Genomic DNA, 22,527 nt, shown 5'->3' with positions numbered 1-22,527 from the left:
GAAGCCCGTGCACCGCAACAAAGAGTAGCCCTCGCTCGCCGCAACTAGAGAAAGCCTGCACGCAGCAATGAAGACCCAATGAAGCCAAAAGTAAATAAAGAAATAGTTTGTAAAAAAAAAAGCACATAGGATTTAAGCCCAGCAGACTCTAGGTCTCTCCATATGTATAATCCCTTCCCTCTCTGAAATGATACCAAAAGACCTGTTATTTTTCTAAACCTACCCCAAACTGTGAAGGGTTAAGGAAGCTTCCACTCAGCTTCCGGTTCAGCAGACTGCAGTAGGATCTTTGCAGCTTCAGCCAGTTGAGAAGTGGCTTCCTAGCCCAGGGGACTCAAGAGGGATGGGGCCAGGGGCTGTTCCACCGAAACGGAGGGGACTGATGGTTGCGGGGAAGGGCTCGGGGCGCTAGGGTGAATCTGTTGAGGTGTTTAGTTCTGGAAAACCTGTTTAATGCCCGTGGTCTCTCTTCCCTGGGCTGGTTGCATTTTGTGGTCTGAGCAAACTCACAGCTTGGCTTCGTGACACGAAAATGTGTGTCAGGGATTCCCGGGTGGCACAGTGGTTAAGAATCCGCCTGCCAATGCAGGGGACATGGGTTTGAGCCCTGGTCCGGGAAGGTCCCACGTGCTGCGGAGCAACTAAGCCCGTGCGCCACAGCTACTGAGCCTGCACTCTAGAGCCTGTGCGCCTATGCTCCGCAACAAGAGAAGCCACCGTGATGACAGGCCTGCGCACCGCAACGAATAGTAGCCCCCACTCGCCGCAACTAGAGGAAGCCCGCGCACAGCAACGAAGACCCAACGCAGCCAAAAATAAATAAATAAATAAATATATTTATTAAAAACAAAAGAAAATGTGTGTCACCCAGACTGCTGATGCGGCAAAGTGGCGCCTTCCAGCGTTTAAAAGTCAAAATGACGACGACAAAGTCAGAACAAAACATGCACTGCTCACTACCGTTCAGCGGCTGTCGGATTTGTTTATTACTAAACGGCTCCAACCAGGCATACAACCATGTGACAATTCACGTGCCATAAAAGGTCTCTGTTTTGAGCGCTTCGGCTCATTTGAAACAGCAGGATTTTTTAAAATGTACCCAACACTGGTTTTCAGATGTTTCAAGTTGTTGTAGAAGTCAGTGGGTGGAGCCGAAGGCTTAAAGAGAAATATAAAAGTACAGAAAATAGTTTTCAAATCTCTTTGTATACGGCGTTGGTTTTGCTGGCTGGGAAAGAACACTACTGTGGCTGCTGGCGTGGACGTGGCCTGCCGGGATCAGCTCTGTCTTTGTCTAAAACAGCTGGATCATCGAATCTCTGGATTTGCCAACACCAACCCATTTCACTGAAAGGGAAAGGGGAGGTTCAGCCCAGGGCGCGGCGGGGAGAGGGGGCAGCCAGGGCTCAGGGCACCCACCTGCCACTCCAACGTGGTTCTCCACAAACCGGATATAGCTCTGGGCCTGCGGGGGCAGGTCCTCCCACTTCCTGGCGCCCGTAGTGTCTGCCTTCCACCCAGGCAGCGTCTCATACTCCACCTCCACCTTCTGCAGAATCTCCTGGTTGGCTGGGGACACGCAGGGCCGGGGTGAACCACGTGCTGCGGACAGTTGCTCGGCCACAGGCCCGGGACCCCCAGCCTGGGGTCCGCTTGCCCCGGGGCTCAGAGGCGGGGAAGGCAAGCCGCCCTGCTTGGTTTACTCAGGGGGTGGGGGTGGTTCTTGGACACTGGCTGTACCCCTTCCAGCCCAGGGGACATGCCACCCTGGACACGGATTCACTATGCGCTCTGCTGCAACGTCCACAGCCATCATGAGAGGAACTCTGAGGCCCCTGCTTGGAAATTCTAAGGGGATCCAGGGTCCTGAAGTGTCAAGAGGTCCTACAGGATCTATATCCCCCTCCTCGGGGCAGGGACCCCACTTGGCGGGGATTCCAGGGCTACAGCAGACACCAACCACCCCTTACTGTCAGCAGATGCTGCAAGGAGCCGTCCACTGCAAGGGCCCTGGATGCGCTCCAAGTTCAAATGCTCCCCTGGGGTCACATCACAATCCTGCTGCGGCCTCTCAAAGCTCAGGGTCAGTAGGGCTGGGGCACACTGGCCGAGAGGACGCACGGGTCTCCCACAGCCGCTGGTACTGGTGGGTGTACACACGTGCTGGGGGTGGGGCAGCGGGGGGCAGCTCGCCCATGGCCACTGGTGAGGGTGGGGTCACGTGACCCTGGTGCAGATGCACAAGTAACTGTGACCCCAGGAAAACAGCACTGCCTTTATGCTTTTTAAAAGAAAGGATGCTTGCTTGGTCACAGAAACTCCAGTTAGAACCTTAAAGAGTCTAATCAAAAATGTATGTTTTCTTAGGTCAAAGTCGTCTTCCTATTTTTTTTTTTTTCTGGTACACGGGCCTCCCTCTCACTGCTCTGGCCTCTCCCGTTGCGGAGCACAGGCTCCGGACGCGCAGGCTCAGTGGCCATGGCTCACGGGCCCAGCTGCTCCGCGGCATGTGGGATCTTCCCGGACCGGGGCACGAACCCGTGTCCCCTGCATCGGCAGGCGGACTCTCAACCACTGTGCCACGAGGGAAGCCCCTCGTCTTCCTATTTGCCCAGAGCTTTGAGCGCCCAGACCTGACGTCAGCTATTTCAGGTGAGTCCCCTGCTCCCGGGAGGTGGGCCTTGACTCCAGGCACCTGAGGGTCCCCCAGGGTCCCGGGGTCAGGCCGGTCCCTCTGAGTCCCTCTGAGCCCTTCCCAGACCATGGATGCCTGGCAACTGCCCCAAGGCCCGGCCAGGCCTCCCATCGGGGTGAGAACCTGCCACAGACAGAATCAGGATGAGTCCTCCAGACACGTACTCACCCCACGTGTTCAACACGTACACCCTGTCCCCTCGCCCCAGAAACCACGGGTCACGTCTGTTCCCAGGTCCCGCGAGACAGGCCAAGGACAGGAAAGCCACCGTGCTCGCACCTGGGAAGTAGGGGATCCGCTTCCCGCTGAGCTTGTACGCGATGCCGACTTTAATCTCGTCCAGGGCGTCCAGGATGTCCACCTTCGTTAAGGCCAGCCTGTCCAAAACCACAGCGAGACGCTGAGTAGCGGTCAGCTACGCCATCATTTCTCCTGTCTGGGCTCCACCCCTCGCTTCTCCTCTACTTGCCAGGAATCGAGAGGAGGATGGAAAAGGCCGCCTATGGCCAGGCTGGAACCCAGCTCCAGCCACCTGGCCCACCTGGCCCTGAGCACCCCATGGGGACCCCAATCTGGCGGCCTTGTCCTTTCTGCCCTTCTCACGGCCGCCTTGAGGGTCTGGGCATGTGAGCCTTGGGCCCGTCCATGCCCCTCTGACCCGGGAGACCCCGAGCCTGGGCCGAGACCACTGGTGCCCTTGACATCGTCCACCCCTGAGGGTCTCCCACACCGTCCGCCCAGGGCCAGGGAGCCCGGGCTTCACGCAAGTTTCTCCCTTTCCTTTTCTCATCTCTGCACGGCCAGGCCTCAAGGGCCTCTGGGTGGGTGTCCCTGGGTTTCCCGAGCCCACGTGGGCCACCGTGCACGGCGCCAGTGCCCTGACCCGGGCTGGGCCGTTACCCTCAGGGCCCCGGGAGGCTGCATCCCCCCGTTTTGCACACAAGGACTGCGGGTCTGGGACCTTGGACACCGTGTCCTTGGCCACTTCGTCCCTGTGCCTCCCGCGGACGGATGGCCCACACACGCCGAGCGCGGCTGTGGTAACTCGTGGGCCGTGTGCTGTGACAAGCGTGCACCTCGCACCCTGGCCCGTCTTTCTGGGGAGGAAGCAGCAAGTCCTCCGTTCGCACGAAGCCCCTCGTTTCCCAGGGCGAGGTCTGAGCCGCTGAAACCACAACCATCACCCAGAGCAGCCCGGCTGCCTGGTTGGTCTCGGGGGCACTGTGGGGGGCCCGCCCTGCCCCCCGGGGGTGCCGCTTCGGAGGAGGGGGGCTGCTGCTCCCGGCCCCCTCGGGGTCATCTTACTGTCCACAGCCTCGCAGACCGGGGCCCCAGAGTGGGGGGACCTGCGGAGGTGCCCGAGGGACTGTACACCCGGCGGCCGCTCTCCAGGACCAGCGCAGGCTGCGTCCCTGCTGCCGCCTCTCTGCGGGGCCTCGCGAGCTTCAAGCGTGGCCTCTCCTGCTGGGGCTTTGTTCTGCCCCCTTCTTAGGAGCCCAGTGTCACCCTGGGGGTTTGGGGGAACTGAAGTGACGGCGTTTGCGCTGGCACAGCTAGTGGGGGAGCCCCAGCCCTGTCTGTGCTCAGGAGGAGGTGCAGGCCTGGCCGCAGGGCCAGCTCCAAGGTGCCCTGCGTGGGCCTCCACATCACCCCACTGTGGCCTCGCCGTGGAGAAGGGTCTCCCTCAGGTGACATCACCCTGCGTGGGGAGACAGTGGCCCTGAGCCCCGATGCCCAGCTCCCCTGCTCCCATCGTGTCTGGGGACTCAGGGCCGGACCCCGGGGTGCAAGGGCACCCGGGGGGCTCAGCAGCAGATGTGCCAGAAGTGTCACTTACGCGGTGAATCCGTTGACCATGTGGGCGTATCTGAGGATCATCAGGTCCAGCCAGCCACAGCGTCTCTTCCTGCCCGTGGTCACGCCCCACTCGTGGCCGCGGCTCTGCAGCAGGTCCCCGATTTCCTGCGTGGGGACAGAGAGGGCCCCGGTGCCACGGGAAAGGGAGCCTGTGCCCGGCTGCCTGGCGCTCACAATCATCTCCTCTGCCCTCCCCTCCGACCCTCCTGCAGCCCCTGGCCATCACCCCCCCTCACGCCTGCTTCCCTGGCCCCCGGCACACCTGCCCCAGCTGAGACCCCACAGGTAGGGCCGCACTGACCAGCACCTCCTTCTTGGGCCTCGCGGGCAGGTGAGGGTGGATTGACCTGGCCCTGCAGCTGAGCCTTGGGCAGGTGTGTGTTTATTTCTCAGGGGTCCCTATCCCTATCCCTGTGCCTCATTCAAGCCCCTTCCCACTCTGGCTCTCAGACATCTGCCCAGGACAAGAGTCTCGGGTGCTCGCCAGCCATGAGGGCACAAGGCCAGGTGAGAGGAAGGCCGGCGGTGTCCTGAGCTTCCAGAAACACCCACGAGGCTGGAGAGCAGTTTGCTGGGCGGGGCGGGGGCGGTGCTTCTGGCCCTGCTCTAGCTTGGCTGAGACCAAACCCAGGGGGGCTCAGGCCCCCAAGGACGAAGGTGGCCTGTGCCCCCGAGGATGGAGCAGAGACACAGCTCTCGGTGCCCTTCCCGAGCCGAGGGGCTCCACTGTGTACGGCCACGGCGCGGGACGGGGCTGGAGCGGCAGCCTCCTGCATCTCATTAGCCTCCCCAGGCCCCTCCACCAGGTGCCCACGCGGTTCCGCGGGGCTGGGGACTCACGTTGATCTGCTCAGTGGGGAAGGCGCCAATGCCCACGCGTGTGGTGTAGGCCTTCACCACGCCGTAGACCTCGCCTATGTTGTGTGGGGGGATGCCCAGGCCGGTGCATACGCCGCCCACCGTGCAGTTGGATGACGTCACAAAGGGGTAGGTCCCTGTGAGACAGCCGGTCAGGCCCCCACCCCGAAGATCACCTGGGCCCAGGGGTCCCCCTTGGCAGGGTCTCCAGGGGGACCATCCCGGGGGAGTGGCCGGCACAGGGTGCAGTGGGTATGAGCTAGGCGGGGAGGGGAGGGAGAGGGTCGCTCGGGTTTGGACGGTGCATGCCTCCCCTGCCTGCGCCTTGCGGCTTTGGGGCTTCGGTGCTGGTGTGTCCCTGGGTCGGGGACAGGGTGGACAGAGGCCCACGTGGGGCAGTTGGGGCCCCGCCGGGCTCTCTCGCCCTCCCTCCCTCCCCTCCAGCCCAACTTCTCCCTCCTCCCCTCTCGGCTGAATTTAGGGAAACAAGGGGGGTAGGTTTCCTGGGCGCGGCCGGCAGCGTGGCCATGCAGGGAGGCCGCACCACGCCTGTCTCTGAAAGGCGGGGTTTGTGGGGATGCGGCCGGGACGTACCGAAGTCAATGTCCAGGAGGGCTGCGTTGGCGCCTTCCACGAGGATTTTCTTGGGGGCGCCGTGGAGCGCCTCGTACATGAAGTAAACGCCGTCTCGGACCATGGGTCGGATCCGCTCCGCAAAGCCCTGGGGGAAGGGGGAGGATGCAGGAACTAGGATGTCCACCCAGCGCTGGCCTCCTCCCCACAGCCTCTCTTTTCCAGCAAATTCCCGCCCAGCGAGGGGCTCGGTCTGCAGATATCCCCGCTCGTCCCGCCCTGTCACATTTACAGCCCCAGACGAGGCTGGAGGAGCTGGGGTCCCAGCCCCGGAAACTTCCAGAAGGGCTCTGCGCTGACATCCTCCTGTCTCCCGCCTGCTCCTGCTCTAGACAGACAGGGTCGGCCTCCGTCCCCCAGCACATCTAGGGCAGTTTCCTCAGAGAGGAGGCGAGGGCCCAGGCCATCAGGGGAGCACCCGGCCTCCTGAGAAGACCATCGTGAGCGCGGCTGGCCAGGGGGTTCCCACGGGAGGCCCATGGCCCCCAAGCCCAGGCCACCTGTGATAATGCGACAGGTGCACTGCACGAATGTGCATGGACCGTCAGTGGGACACAGACCCTCGGCGGGGTCGGCCCTGCTGCCGAGGCGCCCAGCTCTATCTACCTTGAGCTTTTTGAGTTGACCTTCAACATCTATTTCCAAAGTGGGGAACATGGACTGGTGCTGATGGGCCAGGTTCTTGAATCTGCAGAAGCGACAATGACTGAGACCCCTGGCCCCCTGGAGCCCTGAGCCCACCTCCCTGGCCAGGCTCCCCTGGGGTCACAGACAGGTCAGATACCGGGTGGAGAATTCGTCGAAGTCCGACAGGAGGTCACAGATGCGGAGGCCCGTGCGGGCCGCTTTGGACGAGTAGGCTGGTCCAATCCCCTTCCTGGTGGTGCCGATGCTAAAAGACAGGCCACAGGCTGTGAACTCGGGTCGCCCAGGCCAGCCTGCCCGGGGCCTGGGGGAGGAGCCTGGGAACACAGGTTCCCCGGCCAGCCCCTCAGGCCTCAGTTTCCAGCCTCATAAATCAAGGTCGAGCTGGGTGACATCTGAGGGTCCCTCCCAGCAGCAGCACCCGGGGGTCTGGGACGGCCATGAGAACCACAGGACACCTCATGTGGCCAGCTTCCAGGGACCCGGGGCTACAGTGGTGGCACCCGGGTCTGATTCCCAGCCCTGACCCTCCCCTACCCACCCTCTGAGGCCCAGTGCCCAGTGGTGCCCTCCCCGGCCTGTCTGCCTTCTGCCCTGGCTTCCCTCTCGCCTGGCAGGGAGGCTGCTGCTCCGGGACTGGAACCCAGCTGTGCCCATCCTGTACTCTCTGCCCGCCACAGCCTAGCCAGGCTCAGCATTGCCACCTACATGTGGCCAAGCCCTGTGTGTGCGCGTGCATGTTTGTGAGTGCATGTGCTCCTATGAGAGCATGTGCACACTTGTGTATGAGCACGTGCGTGTGAAATGTGTGCAGTGCATACACGTGCGCACATACATGTGTGCCTGTGTATAAGCGTGTGCCGTGAGTGCACGTGGTGCATGCACATTTGTGTGCAGACATGCGTGCACCGGTGTGTGTGTGTGTGGATGTGTGTGGTACATGCATGTGTACGTACATGTGCACTTGTGGACAAGTGTGTGCAGAGTGTGAATGTGGGCAGTGCAGGCGCGTGTGCACGTGTGTGTGAGAGGCAGTACGCTGGTCTGCTGCATCCTTGTCCCGGCTTTGAGAACCGTCCCTGGCACCTTCTAATAAACATCTCTGGAGAACCAGTGAACGGCCACCGAGAGCTGGTGGGCAGGACGAGGTGCCAGGACGGAGCTGTGGTCAAGGCTGGCTTGCGATCCCAGCAGGGGTGGGGGACGCAGCAGGTGACAGACAGCACGGGCATTCCGCGGGGTGGCGGTCGGGGAGGACGGCGCGGCCCCGGGGAGAGGCGGCTCACTTGGGCTTCAGGGGGGTGAACCAACGGGCACCGTCCTTGGGGGCTTCGGGTGGACGCACGCTCCCCACCCCACATGCCCCCAGCTCTCCATCCGTGGACTCGAGGGCCACGAGCTGAGTACACGCACTACTCACTTCTTGCCCTCCTGGGCCTGCCTCTGCACCTCCTGGAGCCCATCCACCGCCTGGTGAAAATCGAACACTGCCGGCCGGGCCGGCGGGGGCACCACGAGCAGGAGAGACAGACGGTTACAGGGCCTCCGGGGACGCACTGGGGTCCCCCGGGCCTCAATCTCCCCATCTGCCAGTGGGGGCAGTGATCCCGACCTGGCACCCCCGGAAGCCCTTGGAGAAGGCCTGGGGGAGCCCCAGGCCATGGTGGGGATGGGGGCGTCACTCACAGGTGGGCAGGGAGGGCCTGAGACTCACCGAGGTGGGCCCGGTCAGAGATGATGAGCCTCTTCTCCCAGTCCTTCAGGCCTGCGGACACGGCATGTGGTTGGCCACGGGCCACAGAGTCACCTCCGGTTAGCGGCGGGCCCTCCCCGTGGTGGCCTCTCTGGGGGGGGTCCTGGGCCCCCCCCCCCGGGGACGTCCACCCACGTCTCCATGGGCGAGCCTGTCTCCCCGTGGGGTCTCCGTCCCGGCACCTCCTGGTGCCCGTGTCCCAGGGCCAGGGTCCCACTCGCTCTTTTCATGCCTGCACTGAGCCCTGAGGCCGCGGCTGTGCTTCCTCCACGGCATCTCAGGGCTGCTGTGTCATCAGCTTGCCTCTAAACAGCCACTGAGGTCCCACTTGCCCAGATGCCTGGCTGGTGGCCTCGCACTGCCTGCCAGCCTCCTGCCCCTGAACAGCCCCCAGGAACAACATTCTTCCCTGCTCGCATGGTCGGTCCAATGGTCCCCAGTCTCAGCCAGACATCAGGGTCATATTCCAGGTTCCAGGGCTCCTTCCTGGACAGCCTGGTCTTTATCTCCCAGTGCCACCTGTCCCCAGTATCATGAAAGCTCCCCTGCGACACTGAGGCTGTGGCCTGGAGCCAGAGTTTGGGGCCTCTGGACTGCCCGCTCCTGGCTTCCTGCACAGGCAGAGCCAGCAGGCCCAGGCAGGGGGCCAGCCGTGGAAGCCGCCCCACCTGTCCACCTGCCGCCGCCCTCAGGAGAAACCACATGGCGAGCCACCCGGCAACTTGGCCGCTGGGAACATGCACGTGTCCTGAGCGGGGCGGGTCTGCGGGAACACGGGCCTACCTTTCTTCTCATTCTTTTCTGCTTCTTCGAACAAGCCTGGTAAGTGGACAACCACTCCATTGCCTGCAACACACAGACACAAGACTGAATCGTATCATGGACGCGGGGGACTTACGTATAAAACAGCACAGGGACTTCCCTGGCTGTCCAGCGGTTAAGACTTCACCTTCCAATGCAGGGGGTGCGGGTTCAATCCCGCATGTGGGAGCTAAGATCCCACATGCTTCATAACCAAAAAACCAAAACATAAAACAGAAGCAATACTGTTAACAAATTCAATAAAGACTTTAAAAGTGGTCCACCTTAAAAAAAAAAAATCTAAAAACAAAATCAGGGACTTCCCTGGTGGCCTAGTGGTTAAGAATCCGCCTGCCAATGCAGGGGACTCGGGTTCAATCCCTAGTCCGGGAAGATCCTCCATGCCATGGAGCAACTAAGCCCGTGCGCCACAACTACTGAGCCTGCGCTCTAGAGCCCGTGCTCTGCAACAAGAGAAGCCACCGCAATGAGAAGCCCGCGCACCGCAACGAAGAAGAGTAGCCCCCGCTCGCCGCAACTAGAGGAAGCCCGCGCACAGCAATGAAGACCCAACGCAGCCAAAAACAGATAAATTAAGTTAATTTTAAAAATAAAATAGCCTATTTTTAAACTAAATAAAAACAAAAACAGCATGAAATTCGTGCTCTCATGTTCATTGCAGCATCGTTCAAAATAGCTAAGATGGGGAAGCAACCCAGGCGTCCATCAACAGAAGGACGTGGTTCATCCACATGTTGGGATATTATCCAGCCTTAAAAAGGAAGGAAATTCTGACACAGGTGGCGACATGGATGAACTTCGAGGACACTATACAAAGTGAAATAAGCCAGACGCTGAAGGACACATTCTGTATGATCCACGTGTACGAGGTCCATAGAGAAGTCAAACTCATGGAGACAAAGTAGGGTGCTGGGGGCAGGGGCTGGCGGGGGGAAGGGGGAGTGAGTATTAATGGGGACGGAGGTTCTGTTTAGGGAGACGATGCAGCTCTGCAGACGGATGGTGGTGAAGGGCCTGCACAACGACGTGAACAGACCTAACGCTACTGAGCTGTACAGTTAAAAATGGCTAAGATGGTCGATTTGTATTAGGTACATTTTATCACAATAAAGTAAACGGTCAAGTCAAAACAAAAGCCATCATGAAGCATTTACAGAGAGCAGATCAGTGGTTGTCGGGGGTGGGGTGGGAGGGGGGAGGGGAAACTCCTCAGGGGGAGGAAAATGTTCTAGAACTGAATCATGATGGATGTACAATCGTACCCTCACAGGGGTGAACTTCATGGTACGTAAATTATACCTCAGTAAAGCTGTTGTGTTTTGTTTAAGTGGCATGGAAATGGGAAGGCGGGAGGTGCGGAGAAATGCAGCCTCCAGCCGTTCCTGGGACCCAAACAGGGCCTCGGGGGAGCCACGCTTCCCCATCCACGTAAAACTGACGTAGGGTCTACAGAGGGCGGAGGTTGAGGCCACGGAAGGGAGGGGCTCACCAAGGTCACGAGGTCACCGTGGGCCCAGGCTAAAGCCAACGCTGGCCCCTTCCTCTAAGACCAAAACCAGCTGGGCAGGGCCCCCGCTGCCTTCCTGGGAGGAGCCCGTCTCTGAGCACCGGGATTGGCCGAGGGACACGGGACATGGGTCCAGACGGGAGTGACTCAGAGACGATGCAAGCCACACCGAGCACAAAAGGTCACCTAAATGCCACGAGTCCTGAAATGACCACGTGGCTGGGCCTGGGGGAGTGACCCGGGCTGGAGGGGCAGCTGTGTGAGTGCCAGCTTGGTCTGCCCTTGCTAAGGGGCTTCCCGCCGCCGTCGCCGTCTGGCCGCGCTGACCGCCGAGCTGAGCCCTTGCCCATGCTCCCCGGTGACCGCTGGCCCCCACCCACCCCCAGCTCCTCGGAGACCGGGCAGAGCGCCCCCTGGTCGAGCGGTGCCTCCTTGGCTTCGTTTCCCTCCCAGAGGGGCCCGGGGCCCAGCACCCGAGGCTGGCGCTGAGCAGCTTCCTGCAGCAAAGCTCCCACCCCGGGCGTGGGGTCCCGGGTGAGCTGGCGTCCTCGCCGCCCCGTCCTCACCCACGGCGGAGGCTCCGGGAGACCCTTTCCTCCTGCTCAGCCTGACTGCCCACTGCCCCTGCGGCCCCTCTGCCGCCGTGTCCCTGGGCTCCCACGCAGGGCAGACCCCCTGCCACCGCCGGGCACACACCTGCCGCGCCACCCCGGCTTCCCAGCTTCCCAGCCAGCGAGGGGGCGGGGCAGATATGTCACGAGTGTGGGCCTGCCCAGTCGTGGAAAGAGCCAGAAGGAAAAGTACCAGAAGCTGCCAGCGCGTGACCCATGGGGGGAGGGGCAGCAGAAGGCAATGGGAAGGGGCCCGGGCAGGCCAGGAACAGGGGAGCCAGGCCCGACCCCGCTCGCACGCTCACTTAAGGACACGCACAAGAGCACGCACACACAGTATCTGCACACACGCACGCACACGCTCACACTCATGCGCCTACGCAGACTCATACACATGCACACTCACACGTGCGCTCACCCACACAGGCACACAGGCCTGTACACACACACTGCGGGAGTCTGAGCGCTCAGGGGAGCCTCCTGCACTCTCCCTCCCTCTGGCCCAGGCTGGGTGGGGTCCTGGGCTCTGGGAGGGGCTCTGAGGACAGGTCCCGGGTCAGAGGCCTCTGCGAGGGCTCCCGCTTGAGGCTGGGACCGTGAACCTCCCGGCCCAGGGTCGAGGCCCCGGCTGAGCAGGTTATATTCCCTCCTGGCCAGGAGCACCTGGTCCTCACGCTGGGCAGGACGGGGGGGCGGGGGTCCAGCCCAGCTCTCCGGCTGCGTCCAGGCCTCACACCGGGCCCTTGGGCTGGATGACGTCCCAGGTCTCTCCTGCTCACACGCTCAGGATCCCAGGCGGGGGTGGGGCGGGGCGGGCACTCACCAATGAAGGACATGGCCTTGGTGTTGATGATGCCGCTGGGCAGCAGGTGGAAGTCGTACTCCTTGCCGTCTACCACCACCGTGTGGCCGGCGTTGTTGCCCCCCTGGGTACAGAAAACAAACTGGCTCAGCATCCAGGAGCCCGGGGGCCTGGACCCACCCTGGGAAGGCCTGCCCGGCAACCGGCCTCACTCCAGGCAGCTCTAAATGCAGGTGCTCAGGAGCCCCCTCTGGGCTGCCCGGGGTGGTGGTCCCGTCCCCCAAGGAGTGTGACGTGCCGTCCATGCTTGGACTTGGGGAGTTTGGCCCAGTGGTCGGCTCTGATGCACGTCTGGGGTGCTGGGTTAGGGCCCTGCTCCTGGGATGGGGTGAAGGGGCCTGGCCAGGGGACTGGGTCCAAGAGAGGGGCTGGCCCACACGCAGGACCGTCACGTGCTGATGCTCCAAGGAGGCTGGCTCGTGCAGCCCCCGAAGCTGCGGACACACTCAGAGCCCTGCCTGCCCTGCCCATGAGTCCCTCTGGGGGTCCGACCTCTGATGCAGGAATGAGGGGGCCCAACCATCCCGGGAAGCAAACTCAGGCCCCCACGGCCCCTGCTGCCACACAGCCCGAGCTCCGAGGAAGCAGCGGGCGGGCCAGACAGCACAGCCCTTCTGCGGCCGGGTGAGGGGACTGGGTGCTGGCATGGGCCAGCAGGGCCAGGGCCCCTCACCCTCTCAGCAGGGACCCTCCCTGGGGCCTGTGTCTCCCATCCAAGAATAAAGAGGGAAAAACCACTCTGAGGCTGGTGGGGCTGAGTCAGGGGAGCCAGGGGAAGGCCCTGCCCTTGAGGGGCACCGGCCTCCAGTCCCAGTTCCGGCCACTAGCGGACATCGCGGGCCCCAGCACGTGGGTCCCCAGAGCCAGTGAGCAGGGCCCGGGGAGGGGCACATTCCGGCTGGTGCCAGCGGCTGTGGGCCTGCCCTGGGGGGCCCGCTGTGTCCCCAGAGCCTCGGAGCCCAGCCCGCCTCCACCTTCCCGGCTAATCTCCTGCAGAAGCACACGTCCATCTGCGGAGGCTCTCCACGGCTGGGCCTCCATCCTCCACGCCCCGCCGTCCTCCAGCCTTGTGGAGGGGGCCGTGGCTGCTGGCAGTGAGGGCTTCAGCCTCCACTCCGCAGGGCCCGGCAGGGTGGGGCTCCCCCCATACGAGGCCTCTCCTTGCCCCGTCCAGGCAGGGCTGAATGAGGGCGGCCTCCTCCCGCCAGGAGCACCTGCTCCTCAGGCTGGGGATGGATGAAACTTACACGTCTCCTGGGCCCCCCCACCGAGATGGCCCAGGCCGGGGGGCACAGGCGCCAGGAGACCCGGCCAGGGCCTCTTCCCCCTGGACCTCACCGCACCCCCGGGTAATCTAAGAAGCGGGGCCAGAGCCCAACCTCACCCACAATACCCCTTTCGCCCTGGGGCTCGGCCGCGATCTGTGCCAGACGGCTCCACCACGGCCCGGCTAGGAGCCCCTTCCACGGGGGTCCCCAGACACCCCAGCGTTCCGCTTGTCAAACGCACGCGGGGAGGCCTGTCTGGCCTGACACGGGGGTTGGAGGACTCGGGTGGGTTTGCCTCTAATCGACTCCTGGGGTCGCTGCGATGCTGCTGTGCATCCCCGAGGCCCTGCTGTGCGACGGTGCCGGGTCCCTCGGCTCATCCGCCCCCGAAGGCCGACGACTGCTGGAGGCCAGCCTGCGGCCTCCCCAGGCGCCCCGAGCCAGGCGGTTGGCTGCGGGAGCTGAGCGCAGGCTCTGAACAAATGACTCTGAACAAATGACGGGGGAAGCAGAAGGACAAAGGGCACGACGGGGGGCTGGGGGCCAAGGAGGGGGGGCCCTGGGAGCAAGGGCGGGCGGGCGGGCGGTGTCAGGCCCCGGGGCGCTCGGATGCAGACTGTGCTGGGGGGTGAACCGGGGGGGCCGCCACGGAGGGAGACAGGGAAGGGACCCCAGAGGGGCTGCGGGAGGGAAGGGAACTGATGCTGACGTGGTGTGGGGGGCGGGGGAGTAGGGCGGTGGGCTCAGCCTTGACCATCTGAGTCACCGTGACTGATGGGCCCCGGGTTTGGGGGTCAACTGTGTCCCCCACCGAGACCCCCGTCCTCGCCCTGCCCCTGCCTCGGTACACGTGCAGTGAGTCCCCTCACATGAGGTTCTCCGCGGAGTTCACACCCAGGGTCAGGTTTCCCGCCGTAGGCGGGTCAGCCTGCGGTGTGTGGCCTCCGTTCACAGATGGGGAAACTGAGGTCCCAAGAAGGGAGTTTGCAGCAGGGCCCAGGCTAGACCAGATGGCAGCTTGCAGATGCTCTCCCCGTATGCCAGACACTGTCCCCCCGCCAGCCGCATCCTGCCTGCCTCGGTGGGGGTCCAGACGGCTCACCTCCCTCCCCTGCTCTCAAGTGCCCAGTGCCAACGCCAGCTGGCCTGAGCACACACCACATTTGTTTGGGGTAAACACCAGCGCCTAGGAACAGGCGCAGGCCACTGTGGGCCTGTGGGAGGCAGATGACCCCTGCTGGCTGCAGGGCCCGGGCATCGGGTCACAGTCCACTCCCAGGGGCGTGAGCCAGCCCTGGACGCTGAGCTCAGGGTCTGCTGACCCGCAGGGCGCACCTCCCAGCAGCTCTGCAGAGGTCCAGGTGACCGCCCCAGAGAGACCCCCGTCTGCCCTCTCCTGGCCGCACAGTCAGGGGGTGAGGTCGGGGCGGGGACACCCCACCTGCCCTCCTAAGGCTCCAGCCCTGCAGGCCCAGCCCGGCTGCCTCTGCAGGGCCTTCGCTCCTGGGTGGCGCCCTGCCTCCCCGTCCCTGGGTGGGCAGGTTCCGGAAGCTCCATGCCCGGGGCCCCGCAAGAGTGAGCTGGAGCTGGCCTCACCCCTCTTCTGTGTCCCAGGGGGACCCTCAGGGCTCTGCCAGCCTCCAGGTTCTCCCCTCCGTGATGCAGCTTTGGGTCAGGCACAGCTCTGAGTCCCCAGGGATGCTGAAGCCACCCCTGTGGCCTGGCCGGTCACTCAAACTCCCTGGTGGGTGCTCCTGCCTGTTGCTTCCCTGGCAGCAGGGATCTAAGAAAGGGGGGCTCTCTCGCTCAGGGACACAGGAACGGGGCCAAGGCCAACCCACTGGGGCATCTCACCAGCCCTGACCCTGCCTGCCTCTGCAGGTGTCCTTCCAGCCCACCCTCTCTGGGGGCCAGGGAAGAGTGGACAAAGACAGCAGAGAGGGTGAGTGCGGGGCGACAGTGTCTCAGAGGCTGTGAAGCTGCTCCCACGCCGCCGGGTGCGGCCATGGGCGGGGGAGGAGGCCTCTGGGCAGCGGCAGTGCGGGTGTTATCAGGGGCGCTGCGTACAGCACGCAGCAAGGGGCCGGCTTTCCGGCTGGAGACCCTTGTGAACTGCACTCCCCACAGCAGGGTCGGGGTGAAACCAGGGAGTGCACGCGCCCAGGCAGCCCTCAGCTCCTGTGTGTCTGCTCTGCTGGCAGGCTCCTGCAGTTCATTCGTTCACCCACTCATTCACTCACCCCCAACAGACCTCCTCTGTCCCATGAGGCACTGGGGTGAGGCCTGGAGGGAGGAGGGCGCGGGCTCCACGTGGACTGGGCGACCCTGCGGAGGCCCTCCCCCTGGAGCACTGCCGGGGGCCCGGTGTCATGGGAGGGTGTACACGTGGAAGGGGGGCTGCTTCTGGAACAACACCAGGTATTTTCCCCACTTTCCCTCCCCGTCGGAGGCTCCTGGACTAGCCTGGGGTTCCAGGTGAGGCATTTCCCAGTCGCCCTCCCGGGGAGAGGGGTCCCAGAGCACCAACAAGCCGCAGGACGCGGCCCCCAACGAGTGAGACCACCGTGCCCATTGCCACAGCCCCCTGGGAACTAACGGTGGTGCTCCCCCAGGGAAACCCGGCCGCGCCCTCGTGCCGAGCTGTCTTACTGCCCTTGGAAGGAGGGGAATCTGAAACCCTGCCCAGTGCGCGAGAAGGCCTCGGGGTCCTGGGCGGGGGCCCAAAGCCTGACGAAGGCAACTCTGGGAATGGAAGGAGGGCTGGCACCGAGGCCCGACGGCCAGGCCAGGTGTGTGGGCTCTTAGGCTCCTATTTGGACCACGGAGGCGGAGGCGGGGGCGGGGGTGGGGCGGGGGGGCCTGGGGGGGATGCCAAACAGCAGGAAGGACGCTCAGCACGGAGCCCAGGGGAGGGGCGGGGACTCCCAGGGAGCGAGCGGAGCCCTCGGCCGCTCGGGCCGAGGGTCCCTGCAAAGTGCAGAGGGGGCATGAGGCGCCAGCGCGGGGAGGCCGCTGACGGATGGGCTCCGGGGTCTCTGCCGCAGCGCTGCGGCAGTAGCTGAACCAGAGAGAGGAAAGGGGGAGGCTGCGTGGCCATCCCTGAGCCCAAGGGGCTGGGCTGCGAATGAGGAGAGAAGGGAGCCAGCCCTGGGGCAGACCAGGGACCCAGGCTGCAGAAGGGCTGCTGCTGGTGGAGGGCAGGGCTGCGCACCCTCCACTCAGGGAGAGGGGAGGCTGCCAGGAAACGGGTCCTGGAGTCAAAGACAACAGCAGGAGGGGCCTAAGGCCTGAGTCTCTGGACCGTAAGCAAGGTCTTGGGGGTCTTGGGGTGCTTGCTGACCACAGGCCCCAAACCACTGAGATGGGAAGAAATGAGGAAGGCCGCTGGGGGCACGGGTGGCTCTGGCCCCAGGCCGCCTCTGGGCAGGAGGAAAGTGAGTCCAGGTGAGCCAGGTGGCCAAAGGCCACCAAAGGGCTTCCCACTTGTACCAGAGCCAAGACGGAAGACAGGCCTGCTGGTGGCAGAGGGTGAGCAGAAGCAAGACCAGAGCCTGGGACCAGGGCAGCCACCGGGGTGGCAGCTGCCACTCAGGACGGCCCCAGGCCCCGGTGACAGGCCAGGGGACCCTTCCGGCCACTGGGGCTGGCTGGCTTTAGCCCTTCTAGGCAGCCACCCAGACGGGCCCCAGCCCAGCCCCGCCCATGCCCTGCACACGACTCCACCGCCAGCTGCCCTGGCCCCTGGCTCCCGAGCTGGACCAGCTCCTGGGGTCAAGGTGCAGCGTGAAGGCTAAGACTCTGGGCTTCACGCATACACGCTCTAAGTAAAAGCAGCCTTCCCGGGGCATGGGCTGGACCCTCCCCGTGCCAGCCGCTGACGCCCAGCGCTGTTGCCATGCGGGTGTGGCACACGTGAGGGCCCATAAGTGCTACTTATTCCAACTGCTCAACTTTTCTGAGGCCCCGCCTCACCAGCTTGTTTGGAGGCTGGAGAGCAGAAGCCACAGTGGGCTCCCAGGACAGCTGGGAATTATTCCCACATGTTGCAGAGCAGAGGCCTGCAGGTGGAAATGTACTGATGTCAGTTGGAGAATATGGGTGGGGGAGAGGGTGCCTAGGGGGCCCCCCAGGTGGGTGGGGGGTTCCAGCCTGCTCTGCCCTTGGCTGGTCCTGTCCAGCGACGGAAGAGGGCAGGGCCTGGCCTGCTGACCCAGGTGGTGGAGCAGGGAGGGCCTCATTCCAGAACCATCTCCACAGCCAGGACATCCCGGTGGCTTCAAGATGAGGGCTCTCACGGGTACCTGCAAAGCCCCGAGGTCACTTCAAGGAGGGGAGACGGCCACAGGCGGGTGGGCGAGGCTGACCAGAGGTGGCAGGTCACACGGAGGGCCCTGGGCATCATTGCTGGAGCAGACAGGCCCCAGGAGGGGATGCCCTGAGCTGGAGAGGGAGGAGAGTGGGCATGGACCACGTGCCCGGCTGCAGGGTCCAGGGGAGAGGAGTGGACTTGCTCGCCGTGGCTTAGGGCAGAGAGAGGGTGGGAGACTTCTCACCACCCCAGGAAGCACCTTCCAGGAACCCACTGTCTGCGTCAGGCAGGAGTGGTCCAGATGGCAGCGTCTTCCCCAAGCCCGGCATGCTGGCCTCCCCTGGGGCGCAGGAGCCCCAGGCCACCTGGCGGGAGCTCAGGAATGAGTCCACAGAGCCAGGGAGGAGGAGCTCAGAGGGCATCCCTTCCTCATTTTTGGCAGCATTCCCGCCCGTGGCTGCAAACCTGGGCAGCACCAATGCACGCACCCCAAAGCTGACCCCTGTGCGCCCCGAGCTGTAAGTCAGCCCATAGCAGCAAGCATGGCACGGGGCCCCAGGGGAGTGCCCGGTGGCAGTCAGGACAGACGGGGTGCAGAGAGCAGCCCGCAGCCGGCAGAGGCCCCGCCCTGGGCCCTCAGGGGAGAGAGCTTGTGTCTGGCCTCCTGGCTGGCACTGCCAGACACGGGGTCGCCCCAGCCGTAAGTCCGAGGCTCCCTCCTCTCTTCCTTGTCCCTGCTCTGCCTGCCGTCAGGACCTGGCCCGCTGTCCTGCCCTGGCCTCTGCCTCTGCTTGGCTGACCCTCCAGGGCCACCCCTCTCAGAGGGGCCTTGCTCGCTTCCACTCTGGGCTCTGGGCTCTGGGCACTCAGCCTCCTCAGCGTGCACTGACCCCTTGTGGTCAGCCAGCCCAGTCCCAGACCCAGACAGAACCAGGAAGGGAGGGTGTCTCCGTGGCCCTCAAACCACTGGGAAGCTGGGGTCCCCGCCCCCCACACTGCAGGGCCCAGTGTCACACCCACGGCACACCCCACCCCCTGAGGATCCGGTGTCCCCAACTCAGCGACTTGTATTTATAGCTCTGCCCCTGGCCCACTGCCCTGGGGGGGTGGGGCTGGTGGGGAAGGCGGGGTCCCTGGGGGAGGCAGTGGGGGAGCGAAGCGTGTGCTCCCATGAGTGGCAGGGGGTTGTGAGTGGGTGGTGTGTGCGTGTGAGTGGGCGGGGGTGACGGCTGGGAAGGGTGTCCCGGGAGGGGAGGGGTCCAAGAGGCGTGTCCCGGGAGGGCTGGAGGGCAGGGAGGACAGGGTCCGTCTGGGTCCGAGGGGAGGGGAGGGGGGCTCGCTGGGCGGGTGGGGGAGGGACCCGGCGCCCGGCCCGCACCTGGAAGCGGCTGATGATGTCGGCGTCCGTGGCCAGCAGGTCCACCACCTTGCCTTTGCCCTCGTCCCCCCACTGCGCGCCCAGCACCACGGTCACCCGGGAGCCGGTGGTCGCCGCCTCGTGCTGCAGCCGCCCCCGCTTGACGCCGCCTGCGGCGGGGGTCCGGTCGTTGGAGGCTCGGGTCCCCGACATGCTGGGTCGGCTCTTCCGCTGCGCTGGGCCGCCCGAGAGCCCGCGGCACCAGTGCGCCGCGCCATTAAAAGGAACCGGCCGGGGCGGGGGGCGGGGCCGGGGGCGGGCTCTCAGGCGCCGTGACGCGCCGCCGTGACCTCCAGGCCGCCGGGTCCCGCCCCCGCAACCACCCCGGAGCCGGGTGGGGCCGCGGGCCGGGCCAGGGTTTGGGGGGTGCCAGGCCCGGCGGCGCGCTACGGGGTCCCTCCACGCGGCCAGGCCGGGGGAGCCCCGGGAATGCTCTTGGGGGCTATCGCGCTCGCCTTCCCCGAGGCGAGGCCTGGACGCCGCGACCCACCCCGCCCGCCCCGCTAGGTCCAGGACCTCGGCGTTCCAGAAACCGGGGGGGTCCCCTCCAGGGCGGGAGTGCGGTTTGCCAAAAGGGAGCTGCGTCTTTGCGCCCCACTCGGGGTGTTCGGGGTGCGCACCTGCCCCGCGGTGAACCCGGGTTCTCCAGGCTGGCGCGGGCGCCCTCTGGTGGACGCAGAGAGAGGACAGTGTCTCCCCCACCAACGTCCCCCCTCCCCTCGCCCTCCCACGTGGGCAGGGGCCCCGGAGTCTGGCACTGGGCACCCTGGTATCACAGGCGGGCTGAGTCCAGGAGCCCGGCCGCCCTCGGGTGTCAGGGCCCCGAGTCCAAGGAGAAGGGTTGGGCACTGGAGCGGCCAGTGATGCTCACCAACTGCACTGGGCCGGGTGTCCAAGAGGCCCCACCAGACCTCCTCCCTGCCCCAGCCTGTGCAGGGACTGGGTGCCCAGAGAGGGTGCCCCATGTTCTGCTGGGCTCCTGTGTTCCCAGCTGAGTGAACGCCCGCTCTACCCTGCCACATACACACCCTAAGTGGACTTGGGCTTGGACACGACTGGCCCTACGGGTCGGAGAAGGGGCGAGGGATGGGCCCCTGGGGGTAGGAGTGCCCCTGGGGGGACTCTCAGTGCAGAGGGGCCTGGAGCCTGTCCACTGGCCTCTGCCCAGGGCTCAGAGAGCCACTGAGCTCCCTGGGCTCCCAAGCCAGAGGCAGGGGGCCAGATACTCCCCGGGAGCAAGGGAGTGGACCCTGGGCTTGTCACAGACCCCTGGAGAGTCAGTGCTTCGAGTCCCAGGACTGCTGCATCTGCTCCTCCGCCCCCCTCCCCACCCCTGCATCCTCCAGCCCCCTGGGCTCCTGGCCAGAGCCCTGGCTCCGACCCTAGGCAGGGCCCTTGGCCCCTCTGTGCCCCAGTCCCTCTCCTCGCACATGGGGACACCGGGGGTTACACCAGGGAGGTGTGAGGCCTCCCTGGATGACAGCGACGGAGCGGGGGCGAGCAGCACCCCTCCCCGCCCCCACGGCCTTCTGTGAGCCACCAGCCCTGGGAATCGGCTGGAGCAGGGTCAGGAGGGCCAGGTGCCAGGCTCTGAAGCCACCGAGGGCTGGGGAGGCTGAGGGTGGGGCGAACCGTGGGCTGGCAAGGGGGGGGCTGTGGCCAGGGGGGCGAAGTGTTTCAGGGAGTGAGGGCGTGGGAGGCTGGCTGTGTCAACAGGGAGGAGGCGGGATGGTAGCGGGAGGGACCAAGAGGGTTCTGGGAGATTTCTTTGTTGTCTCCAGATGCAGGAGTTGAGCTTTAGGATGGCCCCAGGAGCCCTGGAGAGGGATTTGCTGGAGTCACGTCAAAGGGGGCTGGTGGTGATGCTTCTCTCTGTCCACCACTGGGTGGTGCTGAAGGCCCCAGGCGGGGACTGCTGGCTCCGGGCCCTTCCTGCGGGAGACCGGGGCTCTGGGCCAGCAGGTGTGAGATGGAGGCTCATGGGGGCCAAGGGGACACCGTGGGGGTACAGACGGGCTCTGCAGGGCCAGACGCTGGCCGGGGCACCAACTCCTCCAAGCCCGGATCTATAAATAGCCAGCAGGCCTGGGGGAAGTCAGGCTTTTCTATAAACAGCCCTGTTCAGGCCCAGCAGCTGGGGCCCTGCCAATCACATGGCCCAGCCCAAATTAGAACCACCCCCTGCAGAAGCACACAGGCTCGGCTGCCCAGGGTTCCCACTCTCTGGGGCCACACATCAAGGGACCTCACCTTACGTCATACGTGGTGCCCCAGGACACAGGTGCCCCTGGAACTTGAAACAGTGCACCGGCAGGAGTGAAAACTGGTGCAGCCGCTTTGGAAAAGTTCGGCAATTTCTTAAAAAGGGGAACATAAACTTGTCATATGACCCAGCCATTCTCGTTTTAGGAATCTATCCCTGACAAATGAAAACACACAGGCAGCACACACGTGTTCACGGCAGCGCTGCTCACAAAGCCTCACGTGGAGACCACCCGAGCGTCCACAGACAGGCGAACGGATGAACAAAATGTGGTCGGGCCACAGAACAGAACATTTTTCAGCCACACGAAAGAACGGAGTCCTGACACACTACAGCCCGGCCAAATCTCAGAAACATGCTAAGCCGGTCACACGAGGCCACTTACTGTCTGATCCCACTTCCACGAAATATCCACGGAAAGCCAATCTGTAGCGACAGAAGGTACTTTAGCGGTGGCTGGGGTTGGGGGAAGGGGGAACGGGGAGCGGCTGCCACATCGGGAATGCGGGGACTTTGGGGGCATGATGGAAATATACCAAAAGTGGATCACGGTGATGACTGCAGTATCTTGTAAATCTGCTGGAAAGGTAGCTGAATTACATACACTTACAACAGGTGAGGTTTATGTCTGTAAATTACGGCCCCGTAGAGCTGTGCTCATCTCACCACTGTCCTGCCCTTGCCCCTATTCTAGGGGCTCTGTGGGAGCAGGCAGGGCCCCTCAGGCCCACCCCTCCCGCTGTCCCCCCTCCCGATCCATCCACCTGTCCACCCATGCACACAGCCACCTATGTGCTAATGTAGCCATACCCTCCTCTACCCATTTACCCACCCTCTCACTCCCCCCACCTGTCTGTCCTTCCCTTCCTCCATCTACCCGTCTGTCCATCCACCTGTCCATCCATCCATCCACCCATCTGTCCACCATCCATCCACCCGTCTGTCCATCATCCAACCATCCATCCATCCATCCACCTACCCACATCATCACAGCCATTGTGATCAAACCACATTCACCCACGGCTTC

At 64.1% G+C, this 22,527-nt stretch overlaps 1 protein-coding gene across 2 annotated transcripts; it reads right to left on the bottom strand.

Annotated features, from left to right (window-relative positions):
- Positions 1-962: 962 nt before the first annotated feature.
- Positions 963-19,485, bottom strand: ADSS1 (adenylosuccinate synthase 1). Of its 2 annotated transcripts, none has more exons than XM_081230372.1 (13): positions 19,199-19,485; positions 12,205-12,307; positions 9,225-9,287; positions 8,403-8,453; positions 8,109-8,175; positions 6,828-6,935; positions 6,650-6,731; positions 6,005-6,131; positions 5,393-5,547; positions 4,533-4,657; positions 2,975-3,072; positions 1,449-1,569; positions 963-1,347 (listed from the first exon to the last, which is right to left on the bottom strand). In XM_081230372.1, exons 1-13 carry the CDS (start codon positions 19,388-19,390, stop codon positions 1,242-1,244), a joined length of 1,398 nt encoding a protein of 465 aa, XP_081086498.1. In that variant the 5' UTR covers positions 19,391-19,485; the 3' UTR covers positions 963-1,241. The 2 variants fall into 2 exon arrangements, with proteins under 2 accessions (XP_081086498.1, XP_081086499.1); XM_081230373.1 differs by having other exon boundaries at positions 1,420-1,569; positions 19,199-19,484.
- Between the last annotated feature and the right edge of the window lie 3,042 nt (positions 19,486-22,527).

Source organism: Mesoplodon bidens (assembly GCF_964165515.1).
Source record: "Mesoplodon bidens genome assembly, chromosome: 3".
In the NCBI taxonomy this organism is placed as follows: Eukaryota; Metazoa; Chordata; class Mammalia; order Artiodactyla; family Ziphiidae; genus Mesoplodon; species Mesoplodon bidens.
Note: the sequence above shows the minus strand (reverse complement) of the source record. Positions and strands in the feature narration are given on the sequence as shown.